This window comes from Phyllostomus discolor, chromosome 8 (assembly GCF_004126475.2).
Source record: "Phyllostomus discolor isolate MPI-MPIP mPhyDis1 chromosome 8, mPhyDis1.pri.v3, whole genome shotgun sequence".
In the NCBI taxonomy this organism is placed as follows: domain Eukaryota; kingdom Metazoa; phylum Chordata; class Mammalia; order Chiroptera; family Phyllostomidae; genus Phyllostomus; species Phyllostomus discolor.
This window is the reverse complement of record NC_040910.2, coordinates 66,674,559-66,695,360: the sequence shown is the minus strand read 5'-3', so window position 1 is coordinate 66,695,360 and position 20,802 is coordinate 66,674,559. Positions and strand designations below refer to the sequence as shown.

The 20,802-nt window shown below is 40.5% G+C and overlaps 1 protein-coding gene across 1 annotated transcript in view; it reads left to right on the top strand.

Annotated features, from left to right (window-relative positions):
• The first annotated feature begins 1,585 nt into the window (after positions 1 to 1,585).
• Positions 1,586 to 20,802, top strand: part of MYOCD (myocardin) — an 87,890-nt gene continuing 68,673 nt past the window's right edge. Inside the window, exon 1 of the mRNA XM_036032966.1 lies at positions 1,586 to 2,643. Coding sequence (XP_035888859.1) covers positions 2,589 to 2,643 — 55 coding nt within the window. The 5' untranslated portion in view covers positions 1,586 to 2,588. The remainder of the gene's footprint in view (positions 2,644 to 20,802) is intronic.

Genomic DNA, 20,802 nt, shown 5'->3' with positions numbered 1-20,802 from the left:
ACCCTCATATTCAATGCTGTCTTCAGCTGTTTTTATCACAACTTTCACTAAGAAAACAATTCTCTGCCAAGCTGCCTTCTTCTCATCTCCACAGTCCTCAGGATAACAATCTGTTTGTATTTCTTTTGTTTTTAAAGTTTCTCAGAATAGTTTTTTTCTCTACTCAGATAATTCAGCAATGTTCCTTATCCCACCAATCTCTTCCCCACCCAAGACCTCCCTACCACAGGCATCTCCAAGCTTGCCAGGGTTCCTTCAGGCTCCTGTGCATCCCCATGGCCAAACCTCCTTCCATTTGACCTGTTTTCATTGAAGACCAGGAGTCTGGGGATTGACTGAGGACAAGAACATTCTGGTTTGAAAGACGGGTCATGCTGTCTCACGGGCAGAATAAAGCCCCCTCTTCCCATGTTAACATCTTAATCCCAGGAGTCTGTGACCATGCTAAAGTACATGGCAAAAGGAAATAAAGTAACAGATGGGAGTGATTAAGGTTGTTCATCAGCTGACCTTGCACCAGAGTTTATCCAGGTGAGCCCAAGGTACTCACTCATGAGGGTCCTTAAGTGTGTAGGAGGAGGTAGAGGGGTAGAAGTGAGAGCCATGCTACACGGCAAGAACTTGACCCGCTGCTGCTGGCTTTGAAGATGGAGGAAGGCTGTGAGCCAGGACACATAGACGGACTCTAGAAGCTGGAAAAGGGCAAGAAAACAACTGTCTTCTAGATCCTTCTAGACAGGACCCAGCCCTGCAAACACCTTGATTCCAGCCCATTGAGACCCATCTCAGACTTCTGACTTTCCAGACTGCAGAATAACTAATTTGTACTGTTTTAAGCCCCTTGGCCTGTTGCATACAGCAGGACTAAGAAAGTAATACAGCCTGAATGGGAATGCTGTACAACGATTGGAACACTTGTGCACACGACATCAGCCTCCACACAGGCTCCACCGCCAGGCCACTCTTCCCAAAGGGAACATGGGTGGGCTTGCGCTGCCTCCTTTCTGACACATCCGGAATAGTGGTCTCTCCCAGAAGACCTTAGTTAAATGAATGTCTGCTCAGATCCAAAGAGTGGACTCAAGAATCAGAGAATTCGGGCAGAGGCCCAGACTTGGGACATTAAAAGTTGTACCATGAGTTATTGTTATATCAGGTCTTCACCTGTCACCCACTGATCTTTTAAGGGTTTAGGGGCCTCTTAAGACACAAGCAGTTGCGTATGTAACGGATGATACCTGGAGGCCCACGCCCATGTAAGAGTGCAAAGAAAATTCAGCCCTACTTTACATACATACATAGCCTGGTTTTGTTTTAATTTTCTGTGCTGCTAACTTAATGCCAACATAAGCAGCTTCTTGAGAGCAGGGTCTTTATTTTATTTTTTGATGAGCTGATAACCCCTGGCACATTCTGGGTGTGCAATGTTCTGTCTTCAATTTGGAATGGATTTTGCCCTTAGGGGGGCCTCACTCCCTCCTAGGAAAAGCCCTCGAGCCTCTCCACCCTAAGCCCAGAGAACCCCTGCTCGGACTTGCCCCTGTTCCAGACACCCCCGTCCTCGAATCTCACCCTACTGAGAGTACAAAAGGGCGTTCAATTCGTGCGTCTTCTCCAGATGGAGAGCACTGTGTCCCGCTGGATGTGCAGACACTCTGAGTCAGGTTGTCCAGAAAGGGCACATCCCGAAAAATGAAAGGCTTTTCCTTTTCTCCGTGGACATGTATCCAAGTCTGATAGTTGAGCTGCGAGATGTATAAAGTCTGTAACTGTGACCCTCAAACGGGGAAAGAAAGTGGGCACTTCGCGCTATTAGAAGCTTTGTTAATCGGCAAGTGGTCCAGTTTATCTGCAAAGCGCGGTGAACTGCGAGTCCCGCAGGCGCGCGCGCCCCATCTCTGGTAGGAGATTCCCGTCTCGCCTGCCTCCCAGGCAGCGGCTCAGCGGCGGGGAAGCCCCGCGGCTCCAATCTACCCAGGCCCAAGCCCTCTACGTGCACCATCTGAGAGCCCAGGTGCTTTGCAACCCTCCTGTCTGTCCTTCCGGCTTCTTAACTTTGCCCCTCGCCAGTGCCGGACCTTCACCCAGCCTCCAGTCTCTGCGCCTCGGTGTTCTCTCAGCCAGCTGCAAAGAGTTAAGACCCGGCTCAGAAGACGCTTCTGGCTGCTCCAAGTCCCTGGCCCCCGCTCGCCGCTCCTGATTGGCTGAGCTCCTGTCAGTAGTAAAAAGTATCAGATAGCAAACTTCGGACCTTGATAAAGGCGTGGTGGTAATACTCCGCAAACGCTAGCAGCCTATGACATCAGCCAAGAACGCCTGGGATGCCGCTGCTCCTGGCCAGACGCAGGAGGAGGAGGGTCCTGCCGGCTAAGAGTTAACCAGCCCCGCACAGCGAGGGGGGAGACAACCAGTTTTCTGGGGACACTGGTTTCGGTCACAGACTGCCACTGTACTCCTACCCAGGGGAGCTCCCAGAGAGTTGGATGAATTCTGGGTTGTTAGCTGCTGTCAGCTGGGCTCCCAAAAGCCTGTTCCTGGTGGAAAGCAGGGGGCGTCTGGCCAAGGGACCAGCGGCTCGCTGAGACAACATGACCCTCCTGGGGGCTGAGCACTCTTTGCTGATTAGGAGCAAGTTCAGATCAGGTAGGGCTGAGGCATTTAGCATTCCTTCCTAAACTTTCCTCTTCTGCACTTCTCAACTCTAGATTGCTTTCCAGTAAATGTCTCAAAGCCTGCTGTGGCTGCTTCAACCTTGTTCCCCAAGAGCACATTTTGGAGGTGAAAATTTTATTTGACTTTGGGGGCCTTTCCTGTCTTCCGTTTTTAAGTCCTTTGAGTGCTTGAATGTGGTTTTGTTTATGAAAAGGCCAATCCTTTCATTTTATTTTTTCTCTGTATTTGTGAATAAAAACTTTGGAGATTCGCCCAAAAGGAACAAGTTTTAAAATGAACAAATAAGGGATTTCAAGATTATGAGCTGCATAATATTAGTTATAATTGCTGAGAAGATGAACCTGATGCTGCGTATCAGATTACAGGGGTCACTTAAAATGTAGCTAATCCAAACAATGTATTTCCCAAAAAAAGTCACTTGGGGAAAGTAAAAATAGCAAATTTGGAGCACAACAAGTATTTAAAATGACATCACTGTAGAGGGAAAAAAAAGTCCAGTGCCACAAATATTTTTTCCCAAACCATCTGATATTTATAAATGGAGAATTTTCCCCCAAATTTCTGTGTCAGTAGCGCATAGAGAAACTTCTCAAAGGACGCTGAGTAAAGGTGAGTGAGAGAGATGGGAACGCTGAGCGCTGCTCACGAAGGGTTGATACAGGCACCCATGGCGGCTTTGAATGTGTGGGGTTCCACATTTAGACCCTTGCCTTCTCAAGTTCTTTCTCCATAACTCTGTGTGTAATATTGGTTTTATAAAATCAGTAACAAGACTCTCAATAAATGGCAGAACTTTTAGTTAGAAGATGAATTCATCTGTGAGAACTCTGATGTGAACATTCCTTAGAGCAGGTACTGGAAGGATGCTGGCCTAATTTGCTGAGTGTTCTTTCCCCTTCTAATAGGACCACTCAGTGTTTCACTCGGGATGGATGTTTCAGGAATGAGAAAAGTGGATGCAGGAAAGTAAGGGTTATCTGTGATTGCCTTAGATGTTCCTGGCTTTGAGATGTCTCTGGTTCCATTGGAGATTTCCTTAGTCTCTGTACTGTTGGAACAAGATGAAAACTCGAGCTTAGCCGGCCATAATACTCAGGGCCCTGGCACTCTGGGGCCCGTCTGCCAGCCATTGGGTTCAATGTTGGTTAGTTACATCCTTCCTCTCCTTCCCTTGGTGAGGTGAGGTAGTTGGTCTATTAATCCACTAGAGACTTGGCCGCTGCTTTGTAATTTGGTCAAAACCGCAAGGCAACACTGCCACCTTTCTGAAGAAAAGAGGATGCAGGTTTGTTTTGCAAAAAGCTACATTCATGTCAAAGGCACCCTTGCCAGTTCATGTTGGGAGCAGGGGAGGGGCTGGTTTGTCTCTCAGAGGATTTGGTACTGGGTGGGATTGCAAGGACAGGTTTATCAAAGAAAGCCTTCCCTCTGGGATGTAGCCCAGAGGGAAAACAATGGCTCCCAATTCCTGCCTCCACGGACTGGTGTGGCTCTGGGGTCTCCCAGGCAGATCCTGGAACTTCTGAGAATTCCAATTGCTGCCTCCCCCACCCCACCCTGCCCCTTTAAAGTGTGGACAGGCTCTGGTGCCACAGGAAGGATAGCGTCAGGGAACAAGGTGTCAAAGCAGATTCAGGCATGCTCAGCCCTCCACCTCTGATAAGCAGGGAAGCTAGGTCTGGAAATGGACTGAGCAGATTGATCATCTGTGATGCGAGGGGTTGATCATCTGAAAGGCAGAGAAGAACAGCAAGCAGAATGTAAAACTAAGGAGACATAATATTGAGGATGGTGATTATTCATTCTGGGTATAATTACAGCTACAGCTGCACTGATGTGGAAGCCTGGCTGGCAGTGCATTTACACAGGGGCCCAACTCTTCCTGAGAAGACTTGGTTTATTTGGTGACTAACAGTGGATTAGGAAGCCTTCTTTCTTGTTTTGATTTCTCTCTCTCTCTCTCTTTTCTTTGTTCCTTCTTTTCTCTCATGAGCTACTCAGAATGTAAACTCATAAAATTCCATCTGACTGCTAATGTTTGCTTTGACAGTAGACCATGGTGTTTCATATTTCATTAAAAACATTTCAAAAAAATTAATGAAACTAAATTGCTCTCTGGTCATAGTAGACTCCTTGTAATATGGGGCTTGTTTATTAGTGAGCAGATAACTGCTTCGACTCTGAAGGTGACAAGAATGGCAACAGCATCCAGCCAGCTTCCTGTGAGCTATATTCGAGTGACATTATGATTAAGGAAGATGCATGCCACAGGAGCAGTGACCTGTGACAATGTGCATGTATGAACATGTTTGATGATATAAATTCATCTTATCCGAGAGGCTGGCTGCAGTTTCATGGTTGAGTGTGTGGGTCTAGACCAGCACTAGCTGGGATTTTAGCTGGCGTCTCCACTTGTTAGCCATAGAGCCTGGAACCTTAGATAAGCTATAGAATTCTCTCTGTCTCCAGGTGCCTCATTTGACTAATGAGAATGATAAGAGGGTTGTTGTGAGGATTAAATGTGATCATGCAAGTAGACCACTAAGAAAAATGCCTGGCACTTAGTAAGCCCTCAAAAAATATTGTTCTACTATTAATATTACTAAGAAGCCAGATTCTGTAGTAGTCACTTTCTCTCTGAGTCTTGTTTATTTCATGTGTAAACGCCAAAGTCGGGCTAGATGATTTCTCAGACCCTTTGGTAACATTTTGTGTTTCTCTGAAAACATATAAAGATTGGGCACAGGCAAAACTGAGACTGGGCTGTGAGGCAGTTGGGCAGATATGATAGGCAGCTCACATAAATGCAATAAATAGTGTTACTTTTAAACTAACTACATTTTTACTGTTTTTAATCTCACTGTTGTTTGGTCAACATCAATAATCAGTATCACTGTCAACAATCTTCCTCAATACCACGATCCCATGTCAATGAAACACAAGGATTTATAGTGTGCACACACACACCATGCACGGAGGATCAAAATGAGAGGGGTGGGGAGCACTGATGGATTTTTCTTCTAAAGAATTATTGTGTTTTGTTTGTTTCTTTCTCTTTTTCTCCTTTCTTCATTCAAACAGCTCAGCACTCTGGCACCTACCAGGACGTGGTGTCTATTCCCCACAAATTGGGGGCTGTCAAATTTAGGAAATGAAAATACAGGAGGCCCAGTTAAATTTGAATTTCAGATAAACAATGATTATTTTAGCATACTGTAATATTGAGGGTGTGTTTTTATCTGACACCCAAATTGAACTAGGCATTTTGTGTTTCACCTGTCAACCCTGCCTACAACCTGAGTGGTCTTTGCTCAACACTCTCTGCTGCCCCATCTAGGACCCATCACACTCTCAAAATGTGGGTGCCCAAAGACTCCCCAAAATGCAAATCTTGCTTTTCAGGCATGAAAGCAGAGATTTAAAATAAGGGGGGCATGTCATGAGCATGAACTCTGGGTCTCTGGGGGTAGAGCCAGCATATGGATTATGGAAGACTATGACAATTTCCCTTTTAGCTTTCTGGGAAAATAAGTTCAGCAGTCTGGCTGCTCAGGTACAGGGGCTTCCAGATTGGGGGCTTCCAGACTGAAAGAAGCCGAAGGCCATGCAGAACAGGCATGAAGAGGCAGTGGCTGAGCTCAGCTCAGTGTTGGGTGGTAGAGCACACCAGCACTGCATTCATCAATATCCAGGGATGGGCCTCCAGTGTCTGTGATTGCTGTGTGTCCTCTCAGGGAAAGCAAGGGATGTCTCAGGATGCTGTACGCCATCCTCTTTCTGTGTGTTCTCTATCCTCCAGCCTTCAGATCAACCAGCAGGACAACTGAGTTCAGCTTTAAGCTAGATCCTTAACATCTCTGAGACTGAATGTTCCTTCAATGAGTCAAGGAGACTGGACTAAGAGGTTGGTCCAGAGGTTTTATCATATGGACACTATTGAAGAAAATTCCACCAGGATCTCAAGAGAAGTTCAGGCTCTGTCCTTACCTTCATCATTACTTCGTTTTATAACCTAGGGTGAATATGTTAACCCAGTGCCTTGTCATGTCTATTATGGAAAAGACACTCGTCTAGGTTAAATTATTTGTCCTGTAAAACTAACTATATAAAGATGTAGGTATAGATATATAGATATACATTTTTTAGTCTAATTTAATTGACCTCTGTATGCCTCATTTTTTTCATCTACAACATAGAGGATTTTGACTGGTTTATCACTGAAGTTGCTTCCAGCCCTAACATTTGGTATTTTTCCAAATGAATGGCCCTAAGTATTTTTGTAAAGTTTTAAAGACTATAAGCTTTATAAAAGCATTCCTGAAATGTTTCTGAACTATTGTATTCTCAGGGAACTTAACATATGCTAGATGCACAATAAATATTTCTTAAAAGAATGAATGAATCATTCATACCTACCATTTTCATAATTAACACAGTAGCATTCAAGAAAATTATTTCAATTGTTTCATACGTTCAGTCTTCTTTTCAAAATTTCTTTCACAGCTTTTGGGTGTGAAGCCTACTGAAGCACAAATAACTTGTCTTCAATTCCATCTTGCTATTGAAATAACCAGTAGAATATTTTTAAAGTTCGGGAAAACGTGTTCCATTAAAATCTTTCAGGAATTTCTACTAGACATCACCAGAACAGGGAGAATTTAAAGGCAAATTATCCCTCTGCGCTTTTCTACAAACTGTCCACAGCTCATCATCTCCTTCCTTTCTCTGCTGACAACCACTAATTTCCTTCATGGCGATGGCATTAGTTTCCTACTTCTGCTATAGCAAGCTGCTACAAAGTAGTGGCTTAGAACAGCATGAATGTATCATTATCTTATAGTTACCAAGGTCAGGAGTTTAAAAAAGGTCTCACTGGTCAAGATGTTGGTAGGGCTGTGTTCCTCCTGGGGACTCTAAAAGGAACCTGTTTCCTATCCTTTCCAGACTGCGGAGGCCACCATATCCTTCGGCTTGTGGCCCCTTCCTCCATCTAAGGCACCAGCGTAGCATCTTCAAACGTCTCTCTGACTTGACTCTCTGCTTCTGCCTTCCACATTTAAGGACCCTTGCGATATCATCAGTCTTACCCCAAATCATCTTCTTAGTTTAAGGTCAGCTGATTGGCAACCTTCATTCCACCTGCAGCACTGGTTCCCTTGTGCCATGTGTCCTAGCCAGCACTGGCTGCTCTAACAAAAGACTGGTGGAAACCAACAGCAATTGATTTTCTCACAGTTCTGAGGCTGGAAGTCCAAGAGTAGGGTGCCAGCAGGGTCACTGTCTGGTGAAAGCCCTCTTCCTGGCTTGCAGGCTACCTTCTTGCTATATCCTCATTTTGCAGAGTCTAAGAGGGAGATAATAGCTGGTATCTCTTCTCAAAAGGAGACTAATCCTATCACCAGGGCCCCATTCCCATCACCTTATATAAACTAATCACCCCCCTCAAGGCCCATCTCCAAATACCATTACATTGGGGATTAGAGCTTTGACATGAGTCACAGGTTGGGGGATACAATTCAGTCCATAAGGTCATGTGCACAGGTTGCAGGGATTAAGACATGGGTACCTTTGGAGTCTCGAGGGACATTATTCTGCCTATGACAGCAACTTCTAATGTGGTGTTCCCAGCTTTCACCTCCATAAGGCCTCTGTCCTATCAACTTTGCCCTGTAGATCTTTTCTTATAACATGGGTTACCAACCCATAATTCCTGTGTTTTCTCCAGGGTGATCCACAAAAGACTAAATCCACAGTTGTTTAGCGGGATATTTTTTAATTGGGAGGCAGAATATACTGAAAAATTACATTGTATTTTTTAACTTCAGGATTTCTCCAAAGCTGTAATATTTCTAATGTACAGTATGAGCTTCTAAAGGACAGTGGTTCCCAGACGTGTTGCACTGTATTCGCATGGCATTTCCCAGGGCATGTCTAGCTGGGCAGACACACTGTGGAAGAGTCTGCTCCAAGCAGAGAAGCCATCAGTTTTCAACAGTCATTCATTTAATGGGGTTAATCTTTATGTGGATATTGCTGGCAAGCAAGCCCCACCCCCAAGTAAGAACTCTTTCCTTCCTGGCTGCTTATTTATCTTTGGCTCACCCTTCGCTCCTCAGATCTATTATTTTGGGTGCCAGGACTGATTCCCCACCCCAAAGATATCCTTCAGAGGATTCTACTCCCTGTCCTCAAGGAGCTCCCAGGCAATCTGAAAAATTCAGTATGAGAGTTACATATTAATTCATTCATTCATTCAACAAATATTTCTCTCATGGCTCCCTGTAACAGAGACTGTGCTGGGAGCCGGGGAGAGGGTGGGGAGCAGAAAAGACATATTCTGTGTCCTGGTGTGGAATAAGAGAGCTGCTCCCTAACACCCTGTGCATGGTTCCTGCAAGCCGTACCTTCAGACGTCCACACTGGAACACAATTAGCTGGACCTGAAAAGATGAGTGTATTTTTTCATCTTAAATGGGAATTTAAAATCTTTTTTTTTAAAGCCAAAGGAAGCTTCAGGGTCTGACTCAGGCCACCGGCTTGATCCTGACTCAGGATCACTGCTCTCACCCAAGGCCCAACTGTGTTAGACTTCCTGAGGTACCAGGTGGCCTTCCCCCACCATCTTACATGTAAGAGCCCCAACCTTCTCTGCCCCTAAACTTTCCCTGTCTTAGCTCTGACCATTACTGGACATACTAGGCATTTTATTTGTTATTCCACGAGGGTAGGAACTTTTGTTTATTTATTCATCTTTACTGGTGATTGTCAGAGAGAAGGCACCATTTAATATATGTTAATACATTTTATCCTGTGACCAAAGAATACTGAAAAACAGTAAACAACATATATTTTCATCATCTTTAGGCATTAAAACTATAGCAAAAGAAAAAAGAATCAGTGAATAGAAATACAAAGCTCAGACAAGTACTTTAGGCACCTCTAGAGCAGGAGGGGAAAGTTAATTACAAAATCTTCATTCATGGACCGATGATGATAGTATGGCAATGCCACATGGACCAAGAATTATGAGTAATCTCATTTTGTGTACTTGAGATTCATAAAAATATTGTTTTCTAAGACCAGAAAGAATGGTGCTCATCTTTATCTGCTATGGTATATGATACGATTTTGTTAAATTGGGTCAAACCAAACTGAAGGGATTCTGATTAAGAAGATTAGACTGGAGACCAGCAGAAGTGCACGGCAGAAGCAGCAGTGCTGGAGCCCAGCTCTAGCTTCATATACTTCACAAAAGCCCAACCTGAACAGGCACTGCTAGAGCCTGAAGTGCTCATTCATCTCCCTTGTTTCCATCTCATCAGCAAGAACTTGCTGGTCAGATGCTGACCAGGTATTTAGCTTGCATCTCTGCCCAGATCAGGAAGGAGGAGCCAGCAAGTGTGTTTTTTTCACAGGCACCTGCCTCCTGGGTCTCATTCCTGATCTCCAGCGAAACCTCCTCACACCCCACTGTTACCCCATGACCTTGGGGAAGTCACCTCAGCTCACTGGGCCTTTGTTTTCATACTGATAAAATGATTCATGTCATTTGTGAGGGAAAGAACTTCAAGAGTCATTGAGGGTTTCTTTTACAGAAAACAGTCCCTGTTCCCCACGTAGCATGACAACTGTGTGAGAGGGAAGCACAGAGTAGTTAACAGGTTTCTGTGGACACAAAGAGAATTTTTTTTAAAAATTCAAAAACCTTTAGCCAAATAGTAGTTTTGCACCCTTACAATTTTAGTACTTTGATTCTCAACTTTATTAAGCAGGTAGTGTTTGTTTCTTTTTTAAGTCAATAATTTGCACTAACTTTTATTCTGAGATCATCCAGAATAGCTACTTAAGCCAAGCATGACTTAATCAGACTTCGATCATTATTCTTACATAAAATACCAGGGTCTCCATGTTCTTTTAAAGTAAAATGTATTGTTTATTCTCTGAAATTTAAAATAAATAAGGGCAATTATTGGCTTTTATTTTTACAAGGCCCAGGAAGGTGCCCTCTAGAACCAGAGAAAAAACAAATTTCTTGTCTCCTTTTGGTTGAGAGAAGATGCATTCTCCCATTTCCTTACAGACACTATTAGAGCACTTCCCTTATCACTTCAGTCACTCCAGGTGGCATTCGCTGTATTCAACAACCTTAGTTCATTAGAAAAACCATAGCATTCTAGCAGTAGCAGCAGTGGATTAAGCCACTGTAATATTGTAAAAGGTATTTATTCGGTTCCCTCATGTATAAGAACTTAGCCATCCTGTGCTATGTGTAGCAATAATGAGTAAATATGCAACTTCTCAAATACTTAGTATGTCTTGCTTAGCACCTCTTGTCTGGCATACCAATTTGAATTACCATGTAAGTTTTCCACCCTTCAGTCTGTATCTCTTTCCCCTCAGCCTCTTAGTTGTACAAAAAGTCATCAGTTTCTTTCTTATAAAATATAGACAAACAACCCTAGGGGGAAATGACTGGCCTGTAAGCTGTCCTGGCTTTCCTAATTCCAGGAACCCTCTCCCTTTAGGAAGCCATTCAACTTTGTTCTCTCAGGACTGACTGGGCTGGGTTCTTGATCTGAAATAAAGTTCCACGTGGAACTTTTTGGGACTCAAGCTCCTGACAGGGCAGTATGAGGCTCCAGAACAGCAAAATCCAGAAAATGCTATTTAACATTAATTGATTGAACAATAATCTCCTCATTGCTTTAAATATTTCTACTATTTTATAGAGGTATTTGTCCAGATGCATAAAGATTTTTACAAGGTTATATCTGAGTGTATGCATAAATTTATACTCAGCCTTTTTATCAGTCAGCATAATATTGTATGGACTTTTTCAAGCTGACTACATAGCAGCATAATTCTTGTTTTAAAAACTGTACTAAAGTCCACTGAGTGAGTATATAGTAACTTACTAAATCTTTACCACCTGTATTGGAAAATTCAGCCCATTATAATTTTTATATTAAAAATAACACTAATATGAAAATCCTTATGCATGTACTTTTGTTCTTTCTCTGGATTGCTTTTATAGAATACTCATTATTTAGAGTAAACTTCTAAGTGTGGGGATAATGAATATAAATCTTTATGATCCATTATGGTAGCTAATACTAACAATGGAGTACTAACAATGTACAAAGCTTAACCATAATTCTATTTCCATGTGGCAATGAACTCTTACTCCTATAACAGAACTAGCTCAGAGTCACCTTTGGTATCTATCCAATGGTAACTGATATTCGATGAGCTTTTCACACCTTTTTAGTCATAAAGGAAAAGGGCATGGTTACCTAATAACTTTGAGAACTTGTGTGTCATCTGCTATGTGGGGACCACCTGTCACCAGATATGACTGATGACTCATCATAGGAGAGATGAAGAGAACTAGGAGTTCTTGAGAACCCATTGTCTGTGGCACTTTTTACTCTTTCATTTAATCCTTATCAAAGTGCTATGATTATCCCCATTTCATAGATGAAGAAGCTGAGGCTCAAAGATGTAAGATGTTAAACAACTTGGTCAGAGTAACATAACCAATAAATGTCAGAGGCCAGATCTGATCCCATTTGTGACCATCTCTATAGCAACCTAAGGCCCCCAGCTTGCATCCCTCTCTCACCCCTCACTTACATACACCTGGCTCACTGGGTCTGATATACCTCGTTCCAGACTACGACTCCAGGCATACACCCCATTGCCATTATTGGGCTTGATTTCCTAAATAGTGATTTATCAAGACACTTGTTTCTACTACAGATTAGCCTATAAATTATACATGTCATCTCCCCCAAATCCTAAGACTTTTAATGAAAGTTGATTATTTCAATCTCAGTTTATTTGAGAAAAAATATTCAAGAAATTTTTGAAAACTGACAATTGTAAAAGTAGACTTGCTCAAAGACTCTAAACATAGCTATTCAAGGAATACAGATTGGGGCAAAAGTAGGTTTACAGTTGTGAGCATGCAAAGCACAGAGTTTATTGTTGTATTATTATTTATTAATTATTGTATTATTTCTTCATGCAAACAACTGTAAACTTTTGTCCCATCCTGCATCTATTAACAGAGAGTAGAACATGGGTTACTAAAGCCTGGAGGGTGGAGGAAATAGGGAGAGGTCGGTAAAAGGGTACCGACTTTCAGTTATAAGAGGCTCGAATGTAGAACATGGATACTATAGTTGATAGCACGGTATTGCAGCATTGAAATTTGCTAAGAGGCTACAACTTAAGTGTTCTCACCCTTGCCTCCCCAAAAAGTAAATATACGGGTGATGAGTGTGTTAATTAACTTGATGGCGACAAACCCTAATGGTCATATTATAAACTTTAAATACATTACAGTTTTGTCTATCATACCTCAATAAAGCAGAAAAGTAAAAAAAGAAACACTAGGGGTTAGTATTAGGAGTGAAACAGGCAAATATTATCAGTGGGTCAGAATTTTGTGTATGTGTATACATATATATATAGTTTTATGTGTATATGTATTAATCTAATCTCTAATTAATTATTCATCTTTAATAATAATGGTGGCTGTTCAAATAGCAATAAAATATGTGAGAAAAGGTTTTGGGGGAACTTGATTATCCATTACAAAATAAATGAATTTAGCTATTTTATAATATATCTTAAAATAAATTCCATATGGATTAAAGAGCCAAGGGAATCTATAAAATACTGAAAGAAGCCAGAGAACAACTTTATAATTTTGTAGTGGGACAAACCATCCCCAGCCTGTCACCAGCATCAGAGGAGAAATAAAAATTGGCATATTTAGCCACTTACAAAGTTTATAATGTTACATGGAAAAAATATCACCCCAAAAATTTAAAAGACAAACAGTAGATCGAAAGAAAATACTTGAAGTGAGAATGCCAAAGTTATTATAAGGAATTCTATAAACAATAAGATTAAAAGAGTATAACCTAAGAGAAATATAATTCAAAAAGGAAAAATAGTCAATAAACCCATGAAATATACTCAACTCACTAACATTCAAGAAAATGCAAATTAAAATAGCAAGAAACCCTTTTCTTCAAACATCAGGTTACAAAAGTTTAAAATATTCATAACATCAAGTATTGGACAACTGTGGAGAAATAGGCGCATGCATCCTGTGGACCAGCACATCTGTAAGGCTTAAAGGATACAGTCTGACAGTTTCTACTGAATTTTAAATTAGCCTTATGAACAATCAAGAAAGTTCAATGCGTCTACTCTAAAGAAATAATTGTATGTACAGGGATTTTCTTTGTATCATGGTTTATAATGCTAACAAGTAGAAAGTGGAGAAAAACATTCATCCGTAGGGTGTGGTTGATTAAATTATGATACACTCACTCTATGAAATATAATTCATAGCAAAAGAAAAGTGACAAATTCTTATATGAACTCACATGGGAAGATCTCTGAGACATACATTAATTTTTGAAAGCAGATTGTAAAACAGGCAACACAATTACATTTATGCTTAAAAATTATTTAGACATAAGTACACAGAAAAAAATCCAATGATCTAAGTCAAATTGCACACAATGATGTTCAGAGTAGGAGGAGAGCAAGAACCTGTCTTTACTATTTGAATCTTCTAAATTGAGAATGTATAGGTACTTATGAAATTTTTAAATATCTCTAAAAAGAAAAGAAATTGACATCATGATAGTAGCAAAAAATATACTTCTATAAGTCTAATCACATAGACAAAAATTCAAATGAGGATATAGGGGATATGAAGCCAAAGGTTAATTTGATTACATATTTTAAACTTACTGAAAGAGGATTTTAAATTTAACACCCTCTCTCAACACACACAGAAATGCCAGTAAATTTCTAAATATCAGGCTAATATCTTGACCATAAGACAGAAGAAAGGAAGGGAGGCAGGGAGGGAGGGAGGGAGGAAGGGAGGAAGGAAGGAAGGAAGGAAGGAAGGAAGGAAGGAAGGAAGGAAGGAAGGGGAGAGAGAGAAAGAAAGTTTTAAAATTCAACAAGTTAGGGATGAAAACACACCATGAACATACCAAAAGTGTTAAAATATTTTTAAAAGCCTGGAAAGATGCATTTGTAATGAGATTATGAATAATTTATATTTTTATTATATTCTTTTTCATTTATTCTTTATTTTGATTATTTATTCAGTGTCTCCTATTACCTTCTTTAATAAATAGGACTAACTTTGGCGATAGACTAGTTAACAATGACCGTCATTTGCTCGTTCACTTTTGTCCTGAAGAAATAGGGTATGAAATACACCTTCTCTGAAGAACAACTAATCTGAGTTGGCTGAACACCTGGGGGGTTTAAGTTGTTATTCCCCCCAATTTGAGAGCATGCTCACCTTCAGACTACAACCAAGAAAACTTGATCCTCAGCTGAGACTAAAAACCCATAGGCCCTAATATTAACTTACATTGGAAATTTCAAATGTATATATTGTGATATAGGCTGCTGTTTGGCTGACCTGGGTTCAAATCCTGGCTCCACCCTTTCTGCTTATATAAATTTGAGCATATGTATTCTCCAAACTCTCAAACCTCCACTTCTCCATTTGTAAATGTAGGAACAAAAGTACCTCTCTGTGGAAGTTTGTGAGACTTTAGGAAAAGACATATAAAAAGTGTTTGTCATAATGCTGGGATGGGTTTATGTACCCCATAAATAGTAGTAACTTTATTTAAAGGTTAGTATAATTACATATTAATTGTTATATTTATTTCAATATGCTATGGAATGTTAATTTACAACATTTTAAAATAATTTAAAAGTTATTACAAAATATCATACTGGTATGTTTCTAAATTAGCAACAACAGCAACAACCAGCCTCTCATTATTTATTGTCCCTTAAGATTTGCTGCGAGCTATTCCTATTTCTTTTTCCCCAGGCTATGTTTGAGTGAAGAGCATAATTATTATCATTATAGAATTTACAGTGTTTCAATAAAGTGATTTACATACATATTATCACTCATTCTCTCCCTTTGAAAAAAATGTCTGAGGAAGGAATTTTTCCTACTTTCATCCTCTAGAGAGGAGGGGTGTCCAGCTCAGGTCTTCGTGCATTTCTGCAGAGAGAAAGCTCCGGCCTTGTCTGGACCCCTGCAAGGTTACCAGTGGCTATAAGGCTCAGCAAAGGCTCATGACTATTTTTGAGGCTCTGCTGAGAAACCCAAACCCCTACCCATATAATTGAAAATACTGTTCTGTCTGAAACTAAAATTAAGCGGGAAGCTCTCTCCAGAAGAAACAAAGTTTGGGATCAGGCAGCTACTAGAGCAGTCTGCTAAATTGTAACACCTTTTTTTTTCATTTTTAAATATTTTTTCTTTTTCAATTATGGGTGACATACAATATATTAGTTTCAGGTGTACAACCCAGTGATTAGATATTTATATGACTCATGAAATGATCACCCCAATAAATCTAATACCCATCTGACACTATATATAGTTATTGTAATAGTACTGATTGTAATTCTTATGCTGTGCTTTATATCCCCATGGCTATTCTGTAACTACAGATTTGTACTTCATAATCCCTTTAGCTTCTTTCCTCATCCTCCCAAGCCCCCTCCCATGTGGCAAACATCAAAATGTTCTTTGTATCTATGAGTCTGTTTTTGCTCTGTTCTGTTGGTTAATTTGATGTTGTTGTTTTTTAGGATTCCACATATAAATGAAATTATATGGCATTGTCTTTCTCTGCCTGACCCACCTCACTCAGCATAGCACCCTCTAGGTCTGCCTGTGTCATTGCACATGGCAACATTTTATTCCCCTTTATGACTGAGTCATATTCCTTTGTGTGTGTGTGTGTGTGTGTGTGTGTGTGTATACACACCCACCCCGCTTCTTCTTTGTCCATTCACCTATTCACCTACTGATGGACACAGGTAGTGTCCATATCTTGCCTATTGTAAATAATGCTGTAATAAACATATGGATGTATATGTCTTTTGATTTAGTGTTTTGGATTTCTTCAGATAGATATCCAGAAGTGGAATTGCCAGTCCTTCTTTGTCTCTTGTTATAGACTTTGTTTTAAAGTCTGTTTTGGCTGGTATAAATATTGCTACCCCAGCTTTTGTTTCTTTATTTGTTTGTTTTCATGTTCAAGAAATATCTTTCTCCATTACTTACCTTTCAGTCTGTGTGTATCTTTCAATCTGAAGTGAGCCTCTTGTAGGCAACAGATGTAAAGGTCTTATTTTGTTATCCATTCAGGCACCATATATCTTCTGATTGAAGCATTTAATCTATTTTCACTTAAACTAACTGTTGATAGCTATGCATTTTTTTGCCATTTTATTATTCACATTTTTGGTCTTTTCCTTTTTAAAGAAGACTATTGAACAGTTCGTGAAATACTATTTTGCTGGTGGTGAACTTCTTTAGCTTTTTCTTGTCTGGGAAGTTCTTTATCTTTCAGTTCTTAATGATAGCTTTGCACTGGATGGTGTAGCTCAGTAGATTGAGTGCTGGCCTGTGAACCAAAGGGTCGCTGGTTCGATTACCAGCCTAGGGGCACACGCCTGGGTTGCAGGCCAGGTCCCCAGTAGGGGGCATGTGAGAGGTAACCACACATTCATGTTTCTCTCTCTCTCTTTCTGCCTCCATTCCCCTCACTCCAAAAATAAACACATAAAATCTTTAAAAAAATTAAATGATAGCTTTGCTGGGTAGAGTGATTTTGGTTATATGTCCTTGCTTTTATCATTTTAAATATTTCATGCCAATCTTTTCTAGTCTGCAAAATTTCTGTTGAGAAATCAGCCAACAGTCTAATAGGAGTCCCCTTGTACATAACTAACTGCTTTTTTCTTGCTGCTTTTAAAATTCTCTTTTTGTCTTTCACTTTTGGCACTTTAATTATGATGTGTCTTTGTGTGGTCCTCTTTGGGTTCCTTTTATTTGGGACTCTCTGTGCTTCCTGGACGCGTATGTCTATTTCTGTCACCAGATTAGAGAAGCTTTCTGTCATTATTTTTTCACACAGGTTTTTAATTCCTTGCTTTCTCTCTTCTCCTTCTAATACCTCCATGATGTGACTGTTGGTACACTTGAATTTGTCCCAGAAGCTCCTTAAACTATCCTCAATATTTTGGATTCTTATTTCTTTTTACTATTCCATTTGGGTGCTTTCTGTTTCCTTGTCTTCCAAATCTCTGATTTAATCCTCTGCTTTATCTATGCCACTCTTGATTCCCTGTAATGTATCCTTCCTTTCAGTTATTGTACTCTTCATTTCTGACTGGGTTTTTTTTTTTATGATTTCTAGCTCCATTTTTATGTTTCCTATCTCTTTGTTGAAGTTCTCTCTAAATTCATTCCCCTCATTTCATTGTGGATCCTTATAACCAATGTTTTGAACTTTGCATCTGGGAGATTGCTTGTCACCATTTTATTTGGTCCTTTTCTTGTGTTTTGTTCCGTTATTTGAGAAATATTTGTCTCCTCATTTTGGCTGCTTCCCTGTGTTTTTTTCTATTTAATAGGTAGAGATGCTACATCTCCTGGTTGGTAGAGTGGCCTTATGTAGTAGGTGTCCTGTGGGGCTCAGTGGCACAGCCTCCCTGGTGTCCTGATCTGGGTGCTCCAGGTATGCTCCTCCCCGCCATGGGCTATGTACACCCTCCTGTTATAGTTGAGCCTTGACTGCTGTTGGCACCTCAATGGAAGGAATTTATCCTCCAGGCTAATTGGCTGAGAGAACTGGCTGAGACCACCATGGACATGCTGTGCAGGGGCCCACCCCACAGAGTAGGACTGGCTTCAGTAGGGGCTCTGGTGCCTGCAGAGTTCACCCCTTGAGTGTGCTGCTGGTGCTGGTAGTTGTGTGGGTACTCCAGGGTGGTCTAAATCTGTCCACTGGTGGAGCTGGCTCTGGGGCCTTCCTAGAGGTGTAAGCCAAGCCCAGCCACCACCCATGCCTGGGGCCAACCAGCATGAGCTACAAAGTGATCTGGATATGGCTACTATTTGTGCTAGGCTTGGACTTGCTGGGAAGAGGTCAAGTTTCAAACCAAGGCTCGCTTCCACTAGTGCCAGGCCTGGGGCCACTTAGCAAGTGGTATGGGGCCTGTCAAGGCCAGGTGCTACTTATTTGAGAGATTTTAAGAAAGTCTGCAGCCTGAGCCAGGACAAGTTATTCATATCAAAACGCCACTGGAAACAGCTTAGATGGGTGGGGTTGGGCCTCAGGGAATCACCAGCATGGAGCAAACAGTATAAGCCAGGTTGATAGAGACTCAGATATGGTGCCTGTCTGGTGGCTCTGTGGGGGAGGGCTTAGCAAAGGAACAATGACCTCTGCCAGCACTTCTATCTGGGAGAAAGCTGCCCCTCCAGCTCTTGCCCTGATGTCAGACAATTCAGTTCCTCCCTGTATGTCCCTGGTGCTTTAACACGTTTTATTTTTATGGTGCATTAAACTCTCCTCACCAAAAAAATAAAATAAGTCATATCATTTAATGTGCTTTTATTTTCACACAGACTCTGAGATTGTAAAACTGGTTATACAAATGAGGAGACTAACAGTCAGAAACATTAAGAAATTTGTCCAAGGTCACTCTGTAGATTTAGCACCAGAACTTTGGACTTTGGGCTCCCAGAATCAAATTTCCTACATGACCCCTCTGAGGAATTTGTATCCAGGGAGTCACAATGGTTGCAAAGTGCAGATGCCTGGCTTTCAAACCAGAGGCTCTCTCACAAAGTGGTCCTCCTGCTTCAAGCTTTCTTTGCATGTTGTAGCCATCTGCACTGGCTTTAAGACTGAAGGAAACAGATTAGAAGAACACGTGAAAATTCATCCAGGTCAACACAGTGTTGACTGGGAGAGGAGACCTGACTGAGGGCTAGGCTTTGCAAGGGAGCCTTTGGCTTAATGGAATGTCAGTGTCTGCAGAGGGTCTGGTCTTAACACATAGGTTAGAACCTGATACTGCGGAGTGCCTCAGAAATGGAAAATATTCTTTCATGTTATGTTTGGGTGCTTTAAAACCTTGTTTAAAAAAACAGGCCAAGATTATTTTCTAACATTTCAAAGTAATTTTAACATGCATGCATTAACTATTTTCCCAAAATTTAAAGGTATAATAAATTAATGAAATGTACATACTTTCATAGATATATACACACATGTATGATATATAAATGTATTAATATATACAATAGTAAAATATATTAAATGATAATGTAATAATAGTACATAGAACAGTGTGAGTGTATAATGCATAATACATATACATGTCTATTGTCTATATACACACACATATAATCACATGAAGGGTCAAAGAAATATGTACTTTGTAGTCTTATATATACTACAGAAAAATTGAAGGGAAAATACAATGTTTGACAAAAGGAGAATGAATACATTGAAAATGTAATATAACATGTACTTTTTTGAAAGCACTATTAAGTGGTACTTTCAAAGAATATCTAATGAGATGAAACTATGTGTACAATGCAAAAAGGAGTTTTTAAAATCACATATGTAATACAATCCAAATTCTTGAGAAATTGTAGAGTAGATATTTTTATATACATGCACATGTTTGTGAGTTGGAAGAAAGAAGGCAAAGTATTAGCAGGTGTTGGTCATCCCTACAGGCTTGAATTACCATTAGTTTCCTTTTCCACCCTGAAACTTTTGCCCACTTTCTAAATTCTGTATAATGAGCATGCATTTGTGTTACAATCAGAAAAGTTAACGTGCTCTAAACGCTATCATAGTACATAGGCTTAACCAAGACTCTCACAAGAACTTAATTGATATTTAAGGACTACAGCAATGTGGAAAGAAAATTTCCCCCTTAATTCACAGGTAATTCCCTTTCCTTGCCCTCATAAAATACACCCTTTGTTTCAAGTTCTAATTCCCCTTTTTTTCCAATTCCCATCCAATTATTCACTGAGTACCTATATTAACTTCATTAATATTTGTGTAGTAATGTATCACTGCTAAAGGAGTATTGTTTCGATGTCTACAATTACCACTTAGGTATAACAGTACCTTATAACAATATACTCCTAATAGGGATGAAAAACTAATGTTCAGAAAGGGTTAACGACCTGGTGAAATTCAACACACACACACACACACACACACACACACACACACA